Source organism: Brassica napus, chromosome C8 (genome assembly GCF_020379485.1).
Source record: "Brassica napus cultivar Da-Ae chromosome C8, Da-Ae, whole genome shotgun sequence".
Taxonomy (NCBI): domain Eukaryota; kingdom Viridiplantae; phylum Streptophyta; class Magnoliopsida; order Brassicales; family Brassicaceae; genus Brassica; species Brassica napus.
The window spans coordinates 47330129-47345283 of NC_063451.1; the positions used below are offsets into that span (position 1 = coordinate 47330129).

General features: G+C 33.9%; 1 protein-coding gene, 1 long non-coding RNA gene and 1 pseudogene across 2 annotated transcripts; 1 reads left to right on the forward strand and 2 right to left on the reverse strand.

Moving 5' to 3' along the window:
- Window positions 1-5477: 5477 nt before the first annotated feature.
- LOC106411861 lies at window positions 5478-7022 on the reverse strand. The gene is made up of 2 exons (XR_007327275.1): window positions 6364-7022; window positions 5478-6292 (listed from the first exon to the last, which is right to left on the reverse strand). It is a non-coding gene; the product is annotated as an uncharacterized LOC106411861 (long non-coding RNA).
- A 201-nt stretch (window positions 7023-7223) lies between these two features.
- LOC106415978 (MLO-like protein 2) lies at window positions 7224-10806 on the forward strand. Its single transcript, XM_013856794.3, has 14 exons — window positions 7224-7600; window positions 7876-7933; window positions 8051-8316; window positions 8397-8513; window positions 8610-8670; window positions 8754-8917; window positions 9146-9240; window positions 9321-9370; window positions 9458-9498; window positions 9581-9754; window positions 9831-9866; window positions 9958-10025; window positions 10115-10175; window positions 10262-10806. Exons 1-14 carry the CDS (start codon window positions 7478-7480, stop codon window positions 10670-10672), a joined length of 1725 nt encoding a protein of 574 aa, XP_013712248.1. The 5' UTR covers window positions 7224-7477; the 3' UTR covers window positions 10673-10806.
- A 1689-nt stretch (window positions 10807-12495) lies between these two features.
- On the reverse strand, window positions 12496-14885 carry LOC106414023 (annotated as a pseudogene).
- Window positions 14886-15155: the final 270 nt, after the last annotated feature.

Below are 15155 nucleotides of genomic sequence, written 5' to 3' on the forward strand. Positions count from 1 at the left end.
TGTATTTTCTGGCAGTTTAATTTGAAAGCCCTTTTTCAAAAAAAAAAATAAATAAATAAATATCGTCAGACACTATCATATTTTTTTTTCAGACACTAACTGTTTTCTCTAAAAGTTGCAATGTTAGTTAGAACCGTGAATGTACATTGAAAGACTAGCGTTAAGATCACAGAGACCAGTGAGACTGAAGCATGAGAGGTACGGTTCTTCCGCCACTGTTTGTTAGATAAACAAGAGATATGTGGCATATGTTGAATTTGAGATGTGACTCCACCTGAAACCGATCATATGATTTCTTGAACCATCGACGACTCCCTCAATGGTCACTCCCCAGACCACTTCATCCTCTGGTTTTTCTGTAATAAACACTGACCATTTTACTTGCTTCTCTCTTGTACTGACTTCTGAATTTCAAATATATGAGTAAAGTATCTCATTCTCATTAATTAATCTGTAATGTATACAGGACTTGACCAACTAGTATAAAATCAATCTATAACCAATTTATATGTACCAGTGTACAATCACTAAACAGACCGTAATAAAATCATCAATTAGAGAATCTACTTCAAAGCAATGTAACTGACCATTAATCTCTGCCTTGTATAAGACTTTGGCTAAAGACGGTTGGTTCGCTGAAACACCATCACTCCCTTTGTATCCAGTAACGAGCTCCTCAGTCACAAGCCTGTCCGTCTCCCTAAGGCTCGCTTCGAACCTTGAAAGCAATCCAGGTCTCACTCCTTTGTCTGTGGATTCCATTGAAACTATCCTCGTCAGTGTTTCCCATAAGCAACATTGCTCCAAGGAAGCCAGCTTCATCCTTCACACGGGTACTACTCTCTTGGAAGGGACCTCCTTTTGATAGATCCAAGAATGCTTCTTCAAGATCCCAATCTGAACATAATTCTCCAACCAACCCAGAATCTCTTTAAGGTAAAAGATAACATTTTTATGAATCAATGCATATACTTTCTTTTACCCATTACATACATCTCAAACAAGAGGCTGATCCGAAGGAGTGATGATACCGGATTCTGGCGCGAAGGATTCTCATGGAAGCCGAAGTGGCGGGAGACTAAGTCACGGCTCGATTTCGCAAAGCCCTTACATCGAAGCGATGATTCCTACCGGTGATGGGATCATTGGTTAGAGAAAGCAGAGAAAATGTTTTGGGGTTTTTTAATTTTGATTTTGGGGTTTTTTTTTTTTGAGGATTTGATTTTGAAATGGATGAATGTTTTGACCATTCGGTTCGTTAAGCCGGTTTGATTCGATTCCCCCCCCCCCCCCCCACCCCCCCCCCCCCCCCCCCCCCCGATATTTTCCGGTTTTTAATGATTTCGATCGAAATGAAACAAACCCAACAAGATTTAGTTCGGTTTGCTTTTGACAGCTTTTAACGAAAATAACAGTTGGTCAGGTTGGCTTTTTGTTACAGTTGGTCTGGTGGAGGGAGGGAGTAATGTTTTAAATCAACATTAATATTCAACTAGTACTAAAGTACATGGACTTGAATATCTCCCGACAAAAAGAAGGTAGTAAATCTGTAAATGTTGTTAACATAAGAATTAAACTTTATGTAAATGCAATTATAATTAATTATAGTATTAATGTCTTACATTAATGTTGACAAAAAAATGTCTTACATATATTAATTGAAAAGCATTTGAAAAATTAGAACCTTAATTTTGTATTAATTAAAAAAGACTTCAAATTCTAGGTGGCATTCTAAATGCCTTCTAAATTCTATTTCAAAGAATTCTAAAGCATCTAATATAAAGTATAGCTTAATCTAATGTTGTCACATTATTTCATAATTATATAACACTAGAGAACATTATATTAACCTAAAATATATGAAGTGTGTATTCTTTCCTTAAATAAAAGCTACGGAATTACCTAATATGATTTATATATATACGGAAATTAATGATTATGAATAATAAAGATTTGATAACAATTTTTGCATCCTTCTTCATTTTTGTTTAAATTTATATTATTAAAAAACTTAAACAATCACATTAACCATCTAATAAAAAAATTAGATTTTTTCTTATATGTTCTATTTTGAATTTTTTAAAATGACTTTAAATTACAAAAATGAGGAAACCTTTATATGTTATATATATTTTTTAAACGACTTTAAAATACAAAAATGAAGACACCTTATATGTTATATTTTTCTTATATGTTAGAATTTTCTTATATGTTATATTTTGAATTTTTTTAAAACGACTTTAAATTACAAAAATGTAAGTTTTACTTAAGTATACGACTAAAAACATTAAAATGATATGTATCAATTCGATGGTTGATTTGAAAGCTTTCAAAGCCATATGGAAGATAAAAATCAAAATAATTCAACTGTGAAAACAATACTATTCATTTTTTTCAAGAATGTGTTACGCTGGAAAAAATAAGGTTTTTATGTCATAATTTGTTTAATGCCCACTAGAGAACATTATATTAACTTAAAATATAAGAAGTGTTTATTCTTTCCTTAAATAAAAGCTACAGAATTACCTAATATGATTTACATATATATGACAATTAATGATTATGAATAATAAAGATTTGATAACAATTTTTGCATCTTTTTTCATTTTTGTTTAATTTTATATTATTAAAAAAATAAACAATCACATTAACCATATAATAAAAAATTAGATTGATTTCTTATATGTTATATATATTTTTTTAAATGACTTTAAATTACAAAAATGAGGAAACCTTATATGTTATTTTTTTTTAAAACGACTTTAAAATACAAAAATGAGGACACCTTATATGTTAGATTTTTTCTTATATGTTATATTTTGAATTTTTTTAAAACAACCTTAAATTACAAAAATGTAAGTTTTCCTTAAGTATACGACTAAAAACATTAAAATGACTTGTATCAGTTCGATGGTTGATTTGAAATCTTTGAAAACCATATGTAAGTTAAAAGTCAAAATAATTCAACCGTGAAAACAATACTATTCACTTTTTCAAAATTGAGTTCGAGGAAAAAAAATAAGGTTTTTATGTCATAATTTGTTTAATGTCCACTAGAGAACATTATATTAACCTAAAATATAAGAAGTGTGTATTCGTTCTCTAAATAAAAGCTACGAAATTACCTAATATGATTTACATATATATGGTAATTAATGATTATGAATAATAAAGATTTGATAAAAAAATTTGCATCCTTCTTCACTTTGTTTAATTTTATATTAATAAAAAAATAAACAATCACATTAACCATATAATAAAAAATTAGATTTTTTCTTATATGTTATATTTTGAATTTTTTAAAATGACTTTAAATTACAAAAATGAGGAAACCTTATATGTTATTTTTTTTTAAAACGACTTTAAAATACAAAAATGAGGACACCTTATATGTCAGATTTTTTTTATATGTTAGATTTTTTCTTAGATATTATATTTTGAATTTTTTAAAACGACTTTAAATTATAAAAATGTAAGTTTTCCTTAAGTATACGACTAAAAATATTAAAATGACATGCATCAATTCAATGGTTGATTTGAAAGCTTTCAAAACCATATGGAAGATAAAAGTCAAAATAATTCAACTGTGAAAACAATATTGTTCACTTTTTTCAAGAATGTGTTCGATGGAAAAAATAAGGTTTTTATGTCATAATTTGTTTAATGTCCAATCCGATCAACCCATGATGTATTAATTATAGTTTTGTTCCATTATTTTTAATAAAAATTGATCCGATCCATCGGAAAGAAATTATATAATAACAACAAAAAATATTTTATATATATAAATAAAATGATCACATATATAAAAAAAAACTATCGATAATATATACAAATAAACTCACTCTGCACAAGACGCAGGTCTTGAACAGGAAGAAGAACCTTTATGTTTTTTTTTTTTGTAAATAACTCCAAATTAAAATGTATTTAAATGGAAATTGATAACAAAACATTATTTCATGTCATTTCCTCGATCAAGATAGACATTGACTCGTCTTGGTTTATATATAAATCATATTCAAATATGATTAACAGTTTAACACGTCTTAACATTTTCAGACGATCTTGTTGATCAAACATTACGCCTCAATGACCATTCAGTCTCACATTCAATAATGTGTTCTTTCTTGTTTAGTTTGATGTACAGTTAATTGTTTATCTTAAAAGTTAGTAAAACTTGTTGCATTCTCTATTATATACCTAACTGCCTATGACAAGTGACACAATTTTTTCCCTAAACTAGTGACACGTTTGCAATTTGATTTCAAATGTAGTTAACTAATTCTATACTCTTTGTTTATCTTCTAACAAATTAATTATTATTATTTTGCCTAGATGGCTAAATCTAACAAATTAAATGTTTACGCATATATGTTTTTTGCCGACAAGTGGTTGATATATTTTTCTGTGTCAGTACATATATGCAAATTGTTATTTGCTAATTCTATAAGTTGCACTTGTGACAGTCATAAACATGAAATACGGTTTATAATATATACTTACCAAATCATTTTGATAATCAGTTATGTCATCAACGTAGCGAGATTCCGTATGGTTTAAACTCTAAACATACATCGAGTCATCGACGAAGAAGAAGAAAAAAAGTATATGTGTGTATCATTCATTGATTCCTCAATATTTTTCTGTCAGCTTGATCTGATATTACATTTAAATATATGCATACATGGTATGTGTCCACTTGCAGTCGATATTAGACGTTTAACCTTTCTTTTTCCGGTCAGTCTCGTTGTTTAATCACATGTTACGTAAGGACCACTCTGATCCTTATAAAGATATTAATGGAGATCTGAAAAGAACATTATTATATAAATCTTTTGTTACTTTGTATCAATTCAAGCGGATTCTTATCATGTGCGTTATTGTAGAATTTAGACCAAACAAAATAGTTTTATTTTCTGTTGTGGACAAGTGCGGTATTTTACAAGAATACGCACCGCGAGTTAGTTATCATGTGAATGGTGACGAAATGCGTTTTTCTAAGAGCGTAATTGAATTCCGCATTTTCAACTGTCGCCATTCGCCATTCGTTACCTTTTGAGGGGGCAGATAAAGAATATTGCGATGGCTAATGGCTAACGGAAAGTCTGCGAAATTCAGAACATTTTCCACTTAACAAGAACAATTATATAACTATTATTTAATCATTGTCGCATGCGGCATCGGTTCATCAGTACATGTATTATCTCCCGAATATTTTGTTGGTGCGACAAAAATAATAGTTTTAATACAAATTCGTCAAAATTAGTTTCATTGGATCAAACGAAGCAGTCGCAAGTTAAATTACGCAACAGTCCGTTTACTCCCTCCTTACAGTCTTTCTCTTTTGATATTTTCATAGGGAAAGTATCTCTTTTTTTTTTTTCATCTGTAGATTATATTAAACACATAAACAACAGTTCTTACAAACCAGAACCGGCGAAGAATACATTCCTTCCAGAGCCATAAGCCGGCGGGACTAAACAAAGCCCCCAGAACCAATAAAGAAGCTGAAATCGATTACATAAACTTAAAAAAAATGAGAAAGAGTCTTAAAAACTTCTAGTGTTCACACATAATCGTCAAGAAGAGAAGCTAGCTGGAGCCGGATGCTAGAATAAATGAAAAAGCGTTGGATGTCAAATTTATTTGGGATGAGAGCAAGGCTTGAGGACCAACACCTGAGGACCCGCCAGCAACCGTCACTTAAGAGCAAGCTTCATCCTAAAGAAGCCACAAGAAAACGGATCTCCACCCGAGCAGTCAATGAAGAAACTAGGTTGACAATCGTCAGCTCAATGACCCCACGCGAAAGAGTATAAGCTCCAAAGTCCCTTCCCATAAAATCCGGATAAACCCGTCGGTTAAATATCAAAGAACATCACATCCACACAGCACCGAAGCTTCGCAATGACCACACTAAACAATCAAACTCAAGGGTCAAAAGAGGCCACCGTATCGAGGACAAGCCCCAATATGAACACACTCCATAGCTAAAAGCCCTCATCAAGGACTCTTCAAACACAGCCACAGACCACTCTTTCACCAGAAATTCAAAGAACTCTGAACTCAATTCAAGACCAGACCTTCAATACCAACTGCCAAAGGAAATAGAAAACAAGATCGAGCATCCATAACCACCATTGACCTGCCTAAGACACGTCTCTCCAAATCCGATGGAAGAAGTAACAACCCACATCAGAGCCGGCTTAGTCCTGCACCGCGCACCAGAAAACAGATTCGGAGCTAGAGAGACAACCCAAACAAGTCCATACAATGATGAACAGAACCAAACCTATCATTCATAAACCCAAGCAGACTCATATTGGGATCCCAAAAAAAAAAAAAAAAAAAAACACCACAGACCTACACCACAAACCGCATCTGTCGTTCCACTGTCTCGCCGTTCCTCCAACACCACCATATGAAGCCACCTTCAACCTCTACAGTTTCCGGTGAGACTCAGCCAGGCTCAGAGTCACGAGCATCTCGACAGGGTTAAAACCGATGGGGAGAAAGGCAAAAGGAAAAGGAGAGGAAGGGTTAAAGGATTAAACCTCCGGCACCGGCACGCCGGTGCCGGACCGGAGAAGGAGGATCTTCTTGATCGGGAGAAAGCTAAGAGAGGAGCAGCAGAGGAATCGGAACGAAGGGTATCAGTGTTTTTGATAGGGAAAGTATCTCATTCTTTGAAATATTTTATTACTTTAGATAATATATTAAGACAACATGGTAAAAAAATAAAAATAAAGTAAAAAGCATACAGGTTTCCAGCGAGATCCCATTATGGTAATTATGGTATTGTCATCCTTAATTAATTTATGTCAAGTGCCATTTGAGATAATTAACTATAGTATATTTTTGGTCAAATGGATAACTATAGTATTATACAACTAACAATAATTTAATTTGAAATTTTAAAACCAAACCAAGCTGAAACACGAGTATGATTGATCTAGTTGCCAAACAAGACTAGAAAAGATCTGAAGTGAAATGAAAAAAAAAAAAAAAAACATGATTGAATGACCCACCCACAAGGCTACAACAAGGCCAAAGGAATCATAATGAAAAAGGCACAAAAGAACACGGTAATAATAATAATTGAGAAGTCCTCACGTTACGACATGAGCGAACAATTTAGAAAGTCAACGTTGAAGGCTTCTAAAAAAGACGTCAGACTCATTCAGCCTATAGTTTACAGTTTCTCATTGCGGGAAGTCTTATTCTTATCTTCATTCTCCTCTCTTCCTTCCTCTCTCTTTCTTTCGCCTTCTCATAGCTCCCCTCTATATATTATGACCAGACAACTGTGCTGTTCATAATTGCTTAGTCGTATTGATTTAAAACTGTTAACAAAAGAAGAACACGAAACTCTCTCTCTGTGTCTTGTCTCTCTCTCTCTCTGTTTCTATTACATTAAAAAAAGACCAGATTTTTGGGAAGGAAAGAGTCATTTGGGCTTTCTCCTTTTTAAATTCTAATGGCGGATCAAGTAAAGGAGAGGACTTTAGAGGAGACCTCTACGTGGGCAGTCGCTGTGGTTTGCTTCGTCTTGCTGTTCATTTCCATTGTCCTTGAACACTCCATTCACAAAATTGGAAGTGTAAGTCAACCATAGGTTTCTCAAGATTCCTCTGTTTTAGTGCTCTTTCTCTGTTTCTTCTGTTCTTTAGATCTCTTTTTCTTTTCTTTTTCTTTTTTCAAAATTTTAACTTTTCTTGTTTAGATCTTCTTTCTTTGCTCATCTTATGCTGTGTGTATCTCCTTATACTCTGTTTCGTGATCTTGCTCTGCTTCCTACTCTGTTTTTCTTACTTACTCTGTTTCATTCCTCTTCTCTCATGACTAAATCTGCTCTTTGTTTTTTTTTAATGGCAGTGGTTCAAACAGAAGCACAAGAAGGCTCTTTATGAAGCTCTTGAAAAGGTCAAAGCAGGTAAAATAAATAAATTTGACAGCAGTAAACCCAAAAAAACAAAACATCTTTTGCTACCTAACTTCATCCACTAACAAGCTTCTTATTTTTAACACTATATTTTTTTTGGTTATTCAGAGCTTATGCTGTTGGGATTCATATCACTACTCCTAACAATTGGACAAACACCAATCTCAAACATCTGCATCTCCCAAAGCGTTGCATCATCAATGCACCCTTGCAGCGCCGCACAAGAAGCTGAAAAATACGGCAAGAAAGACTCCGGCAAAAAAGAAGGAGACGACGATGAAAAACCCAGTCGCAGACTTCTCCTTGGGTTAGCTGAGTCTTTTATCCCTAGACGAAGTTTAGCCACCAAAGGTTATGACAAATGCGCTGAGAAGGTAACTAAAAAAGAATCTTCCATTCTCCTCTTGTTGTTCATCCTCTCTAGTATATGATTGTGATTGATGGATTGTCTCAGGGGAAAGTGGCTTTTGTATCTGCCTATGGAATCCACCAGCTGCATATATTCATCTTCGTGCTCGCCGTGGTTCATGTTATCTACTGCATTGTTACTTATGCTCTTGGAAAGACCAAGGTAACTACTTTTCTTGTGCATGCTTGCAGTGACTAGAGAATCAAAAAGTAGTGTATGCAAAAAGATTTTGATTTATTGTTCTCTTGAGTATTGCAGATGAGGAGGTGGAAGCAGTGGGAGAATGAGACCAAGACTATAGAGTATCAGTACGCCAACGGTATGCCTTATGCGTTTATTAAATCAGATTTAAAGTCCGAAAATAGTATGAAAACTTATGGTGAATGCATTCATGTTATGTAGATCCTGAGAGGTTCAGGTTTGCGAGGGACACATCTTTTGGAAGAAGACATCTCAATTTCTGGAGCAAGACTAGCATTACGCTATGGACAGTGTGTTTTTTCAGACAGTTCCTTGGATCTGTCACCAAAGTTGACTACTTAGCTTTGAGGCATGGTTTCATCACGGTAGGAAACTGTGATCTTTTTATTTTATTTTAACTACTGTTTAGTATAACAGTTAATAAAGATTAAGAGAAAAAGCACGAAAGACAGAGAGAGCTCAAAGAATGTTTTATACATATTGATTTAATGCGCAACACTGTTTATAATACAACCTTCAATAACCAATCCTCTAACCACCATTACAAACTCATTTATAAGAAAATGATCTAACTTAATTCCCTTTTTTTTCAGGCTCATTTTGCTCCAGGGAGTGAAAGAAGTTTTGATTTCCGCAAGTATATTCAGAGATCATTAGAAGAAGACTTCAAAACTGTTGTTGAAATCAGGTTTGGTTCTTACTTCATAACATTTTTGATAATCTGAGAAAAATTCAAATTTGTCTGAATCTCTGCTAACTTTTTTGCAGTCCGGTTATCTGGTTTGTAGCTGTGCTGTTCCTCTTGACCAACACAAATGGTAACACTCATTGCTTACCGCGGAAAAAACCCTATATCTATGCATCAATATTTGCACAAAACTAACATCAGTTTTCATTTGAAACAGGACTACGTTCTTACCTCTGGTTGCCATTCATTCCACTAGTTGTAAGTACCACAAACCATTGAACCAATAAACATTTCTTCAGCTATGTCCTTTTTTGTTTAACATAATGAATGGTATCTGCAGGTGATTCTAATAGTTGGAACAAAGCTTCAAGTCATTATAACCAAATTGGGTCTAAGAATCCAAGAGAAAGGTGATGTAGTGAGAGGAGCCCCAGTGGTTCAGCCTGGTGATGATCTCTTCTGGTTTGGCCGTCCTCGGTTCATCCTTTTCCTAATACATTTGGTTCTCTTCACGGTATGGTTCAATATCCTTAACCACGCAGTTTATCCTAACAGTATGATAATAAACTCATGAGCCCTTCACTTTGCAGAACGCATTTCAACTTGCCTTCTTTGCCTGGAGTACGGTAAGTGTTCCATTTCACATTTTCTTCACACAAACATTGATATTATGGAGCCATACTAATTGTTATGTAATGAACTTTTTGGTATATGCAGTATGAGTTCAATCTCAAGAACTGTTTCCATGAAAGCAATGCAGATGTGGTCATTAGAATTGTTGTTGGGTAAGCTAACCATTAACTTGACTGTTTGATTCTTAGAAAATGCGGGAAAATAATAAGTCCTTTAACTGACATAGTTACAATCTTTGCAGAGTTGTTGTACAGATACTTTGCAGCTATGTGACTCTTCCACTCTATGCCCTTGTCACTCAGGTACTTGACACAACAAAAGTTTCAGTTTGGATATGATCTTAGTTTTAATTTATTTCTGACATTGTGTTTTGATGAAATGTTTGTAGATGGGTACTAAGATGAAGCCAACGGTATTCAACGAAAGAGTAGCCACAGCGTTAAAGAAGTGGCATCACACAGCAAAGAAGCAGACAAAACATGGAAGACACTCTGAGTCAACCACACCTTACTCTAGCCGTCCAACCACACCAACTCATGGCTCATCTCCAATCCATCTCCTTCACAACTTCAACCACCGAAGCGTTGAAAGTTTCCCGAACTCTCCTTCTCCTAGATACTCTAGTCATCATGACGACCACCAGTTTTGGGATCCTGAGTCTCAACGCCAAGAAGCTGGACCTTCCTCACATCATTCTCTTGCGCACGAAAGCTCGGAAAAGAAACCTGTTCTTGCGTCCGTGGAACTTCCTCCTATACGGACTAGCAAAAGCTTGAAAGATTTTTCCTTTAAGAGATAGATGAATCTTGATTACATGTTTTTTGATTTTGTACTGTGACAATTTTTTATATTAAAAGAAGTGCTTGTACATTACTAAATGTATGTGACCTAAAACATCTATAAAGAAAAGATAGATGATATATTCTCTGGCCACAGCTTAAAGAGTTTTTTTTTTCTTTTTTGAACTTCACCGCTTAGAGAGTTTCTCGAATGAAACACTCACATATATGATTCTGCAAGGTTCTAACGTTCTGTGAGTCTGTGACATTGGTGATAGTGACATTGTTGATAGAGGCTGAAGATAGGTAAGCATAGAAAGTCCCTTTGATTGGATAATATTTTATTCACCCAGAATTGAAAATCTTGTTCAGTCCTTTTAGTTACTCAAACATTTTTGTATTCATACGAATATATGGTTGATTGACATGTACTTTATCATTGAAATATATAAGTGATCAAACGATCATGACTGGGTCCGATTCCCTAGACTCAATGGCAAATTAAATATAAGAAAATGAAGTTCCGTAGCAGTCAAGTAACATACATCATTTTGGGGTTCTGTTTTTCTTTAAAATTGTGAATAACTGTTCCTTTGAGATTTTCAACAGTATTGGGATCTTTTTTTTTTGGTGATTGATGCATTCATGCACCAATTGACCAAGATGTGGTGAATGGCACAAGAGTTTTGACTTTTTGTGCATTAAGAATTTTTTGATGTGTCATACATATAGCAAACAATCAGATGGATCACTGGATATTCACCGTAGTGTAACTGTGGCACCACCGGGTGGATTTAAGCATTTTCAAGGTCCTCTAAGCTCATGTAATCTATACGGTCTTATGGATTGTGTATCAGGTCCCATCAGTATTTAGTACTCCAACCTGCAAATGCTTGGAAGGGTTTGTGCCAAAGTCAGATGATGAGTGGCAGTGGAACCGGGAGCTACTAGACATGTTTTAGTTTACTAAAGAAGTACAGTTTCTCTTAATCCGTTCTTGCACGTTCTGAGTTAGGTCGGGCTTAGAACATCTCTAATGTATTGTTCCAAATTTTACTCTAAAATGGAGTTGAGTTTTACTCCAATGTATTACTCTATTTTTTACTCCAAAAAATATATTCATTTTTTATTTAGTTAATAATTGTTAGTAGTATCTTCAACTTATAAAAATTTAACAATTAACCCAACTATTTTATGTTTACAAAATTTCCATAAAATATATTTTATTTAAATTAAATATTTATCATTAAAAATACAACTAGAGATTATCTTCCAATTTCAATCCGTGGAGTTTTTATCATATGCAATTTTTCTAATTCAAAATATTTATATGCATTAAAAGAACATAAAAAAAAACAAAATTTTGTTTTGTAATTTAAATTATGTATTGGGTCCCATTGTTTGTGCATATATCAAGTTCAACAAGTACAAATGTTATCAATCAAAATTTTGACCCACAAGATTAAAAAAACTCATCTATTCAGTTTGAATAATATTTCACCGATTTTAGTAGTTTCGAAAATAATTTACCGAATTAATTATTAAATTACTTATTTATATTATATTGTATTTATTTTATATTATTTATTCTTAGTTTTGACTTTTATGAGTTTGTGCATATTTTATGTAAACTATTAAATAATCTTTTGCGGAGTATTATATTATTTTAAGTATGAAATAAAAACATTAAAGATTAAAAGGACCATTTCATAAATAGAAAAAGTTCAACTCCAAAATAGAGTAATGAGTAAGATTACTCCATAAATAGTGTAACCCTGACCATTACTCTATTTTGGAGTTGAATATGAAGTGGAGCCGAAAAAGATTTTGCTCCGAAATTGAGTTTGGAGTCAAAAATTGAGTAGGATTAGAGATACCCTTAAAGACATCATGTATTACATTTTTGTTTTCGTTTTATACTACTTTTAGCTTTCTGAGGGCTTAAAGACATCATGTATTACAAAAGGTTCACTAACAAACCAAATTTAGTCTGATAAAACAGAAAACAAACTTTCGAAATAATAAACAGAACCTACGGGGCTGGTAGAAGGTTTGAAGAGAAAATCATAAGATTTGGTATCTAGATCATGTATCACCAATGCGTCAAAGTAGTCACGACCCTGAAGCAACAATTTGTTCTTGTTGAGAATTGCTACTGGTGAGAGCGCAAACTTGGGTTCCCCAAACCAAGAAAAAGTTTTGGTGAGATCTATCGAACACAACGACCATATCTCTTGGGTGGGCCAGTTTTTCTTGGATACGCACAAGCGATTATCGAGTATACAAATGGTGACGCTGTAGAGGTCGTCAGGTACATGGGCAAAGGGAGCTGTAGAGATGACTTGGAAAGATTCGGTGTGAAGATCAAAAGATAAAACCTTGGTATCTTCTTCACACTCGGTGAGCCAATAAAGTGAACCATCCAAGTAGACGGGATGAGGGTGAGGATTTATCCGATACGGAGAAGCAGGGTGAACTTGCCTCCAAGCTTTAGCGCTAAAATCGAAAACTTCACAAGTGGTGACGTCGTCTAGGCCATACAAGGATGAGTTTTGTCTTTACCGAATCCAAGCTTAGGAGGTGTGAAAAACACGTGGTTTTCAGACATGTCGTTTATGAAGCGTTGAATGGTGGGAAGAGGAAAAGTTTGATCCCATCTAGTGGCGGGATTGACCACGACGTTGACCCTCGGGTCGAAAACAGAGTAGAGGCACACCAAACACAAACCTTCGAGCATCTGTGTCCAGACCATCATCAGCAAAGTAATAAGTGGTGACGAAAAGGGCATCTGGACCTCGTGATTGCCTGCGACGGATCAACTGTCTTTCCTGGAAACTTGGGGAATCGATTTCCGATTTCCACTTCTTGGACACAGACCTGAATCTCAGCAGAGATTTCACCGGAAGTCTTTCCAGTATCAGCTCTACAACATCGTCTGGAAGCAATTCCACACTCGAGCCATGTCTTTTGAACATTGTACCTCCTCGTATCTAATTTATCATTATTATTATTATTATTATTATTATTATTATTATATACACACGATCACACAAGAATCTGGAAATTTCGATTCAGATTCTTTCCATTAAGGAAAAGGAAGTTCCAACGATTTCCTTTCTTCATCCAAAATTTTATCGTATTTTATGAATCACAAAAAATGGATATTCATCAAATTAAAACTACGATAATAATAATAATAATAATAATAAATTTTACCTCCGAGGAAATCTCTCCTTGGAATAATATTTACTCTTTCAGTCTCTTTGTGAGTGTCGATGTCTATGCGGCGCTTACAGGCGGAGGAGGAGAGATGCCGAGATCTCATCAGACACAACTCAGACAGTTACACCCTCTTTGGTCTTTTTTCTTCATTTTTTCTTTTCTTCTTTTTTTTCTCTTGTGGGCTTTTAACTGTTTGTTGGGCTTTTAACCCATAACCTTGTCTCCCTTTGTCGTATTAAAAAACTAAAGTAAAAGAGTGATTACATTTTAGTGCCATTTTCGTTTAAGATATCTTCAACTCAACTCATTTACTTGCATCGGTTTATGTCAAGATAGTTCTAATTTTGCATTACTTTGGTGGGAATGTGAAACAATTTCTTCTAAGCTCCACAACAGCCTCTTCAAAAGATTTTTCACCTCCTTTTGAGGTCTCGAAATCTTGGACCATGAACAATATCAAAATTAATGAAAACACTGAAACTAAAAATAAATTAAACTAAATTAACTATAAATTAACTTCAATCATGAAGATCTCAAACTTATTGAAGTGGTATTCTGTGACATATGTATGTAGACCATTGTAGATGACTTAAAAATATTTTTTGATACGTACCTTTACTTTTGAAATCGAAGTAGCTGGTCTTAAAAGAGTTCAACATATAGGTAATAAAACCTATTGGCGAATCTCCAACAAGCCAACAAGCAGATGTTAGAGATGTGGCTTGCTCTTGAAGTGACATCGATCAATAAATGAAAAGTTGACATGCCACTTCCAATGTGAAACAGTTTTCCTCTATAAAAACCTGCAAAACAGAAAAAATATTTTTTAGTGATAATATCAATGTTTTATAATATAATAAAAAAAGTAGTCAGTGAGTTTACCTCGAATCTAGAATCGAAACGATCAGGTAGTCATAATCATGTTTAAAATGGTGATGGTTCACCTCTCATCCTCTTGAAACGACACAACAATTTTAGTGTCACAAAATTAAACTCGCTAAAAGCTAACCTCAATTGTGAAGCTCTCAAACTTATTATAGTGATCTTCTGTGACATATGTTTGTAGACTTTGATCATAGATGCATGTGAAGATTTTCTAATATGTACCTTCACTTTCCAAAAATATTATTTCCAACTGATTAGCATGTCCAAAAATGGGCATAAAAACAATATCAAAATTAATCAACGTAACAAATAAACTAATTAAACTAACCTCAATTAGGAACCTCCAAAATGTACTTATGATGTCATTCATGACCATTTGTACATAAACTTATATCT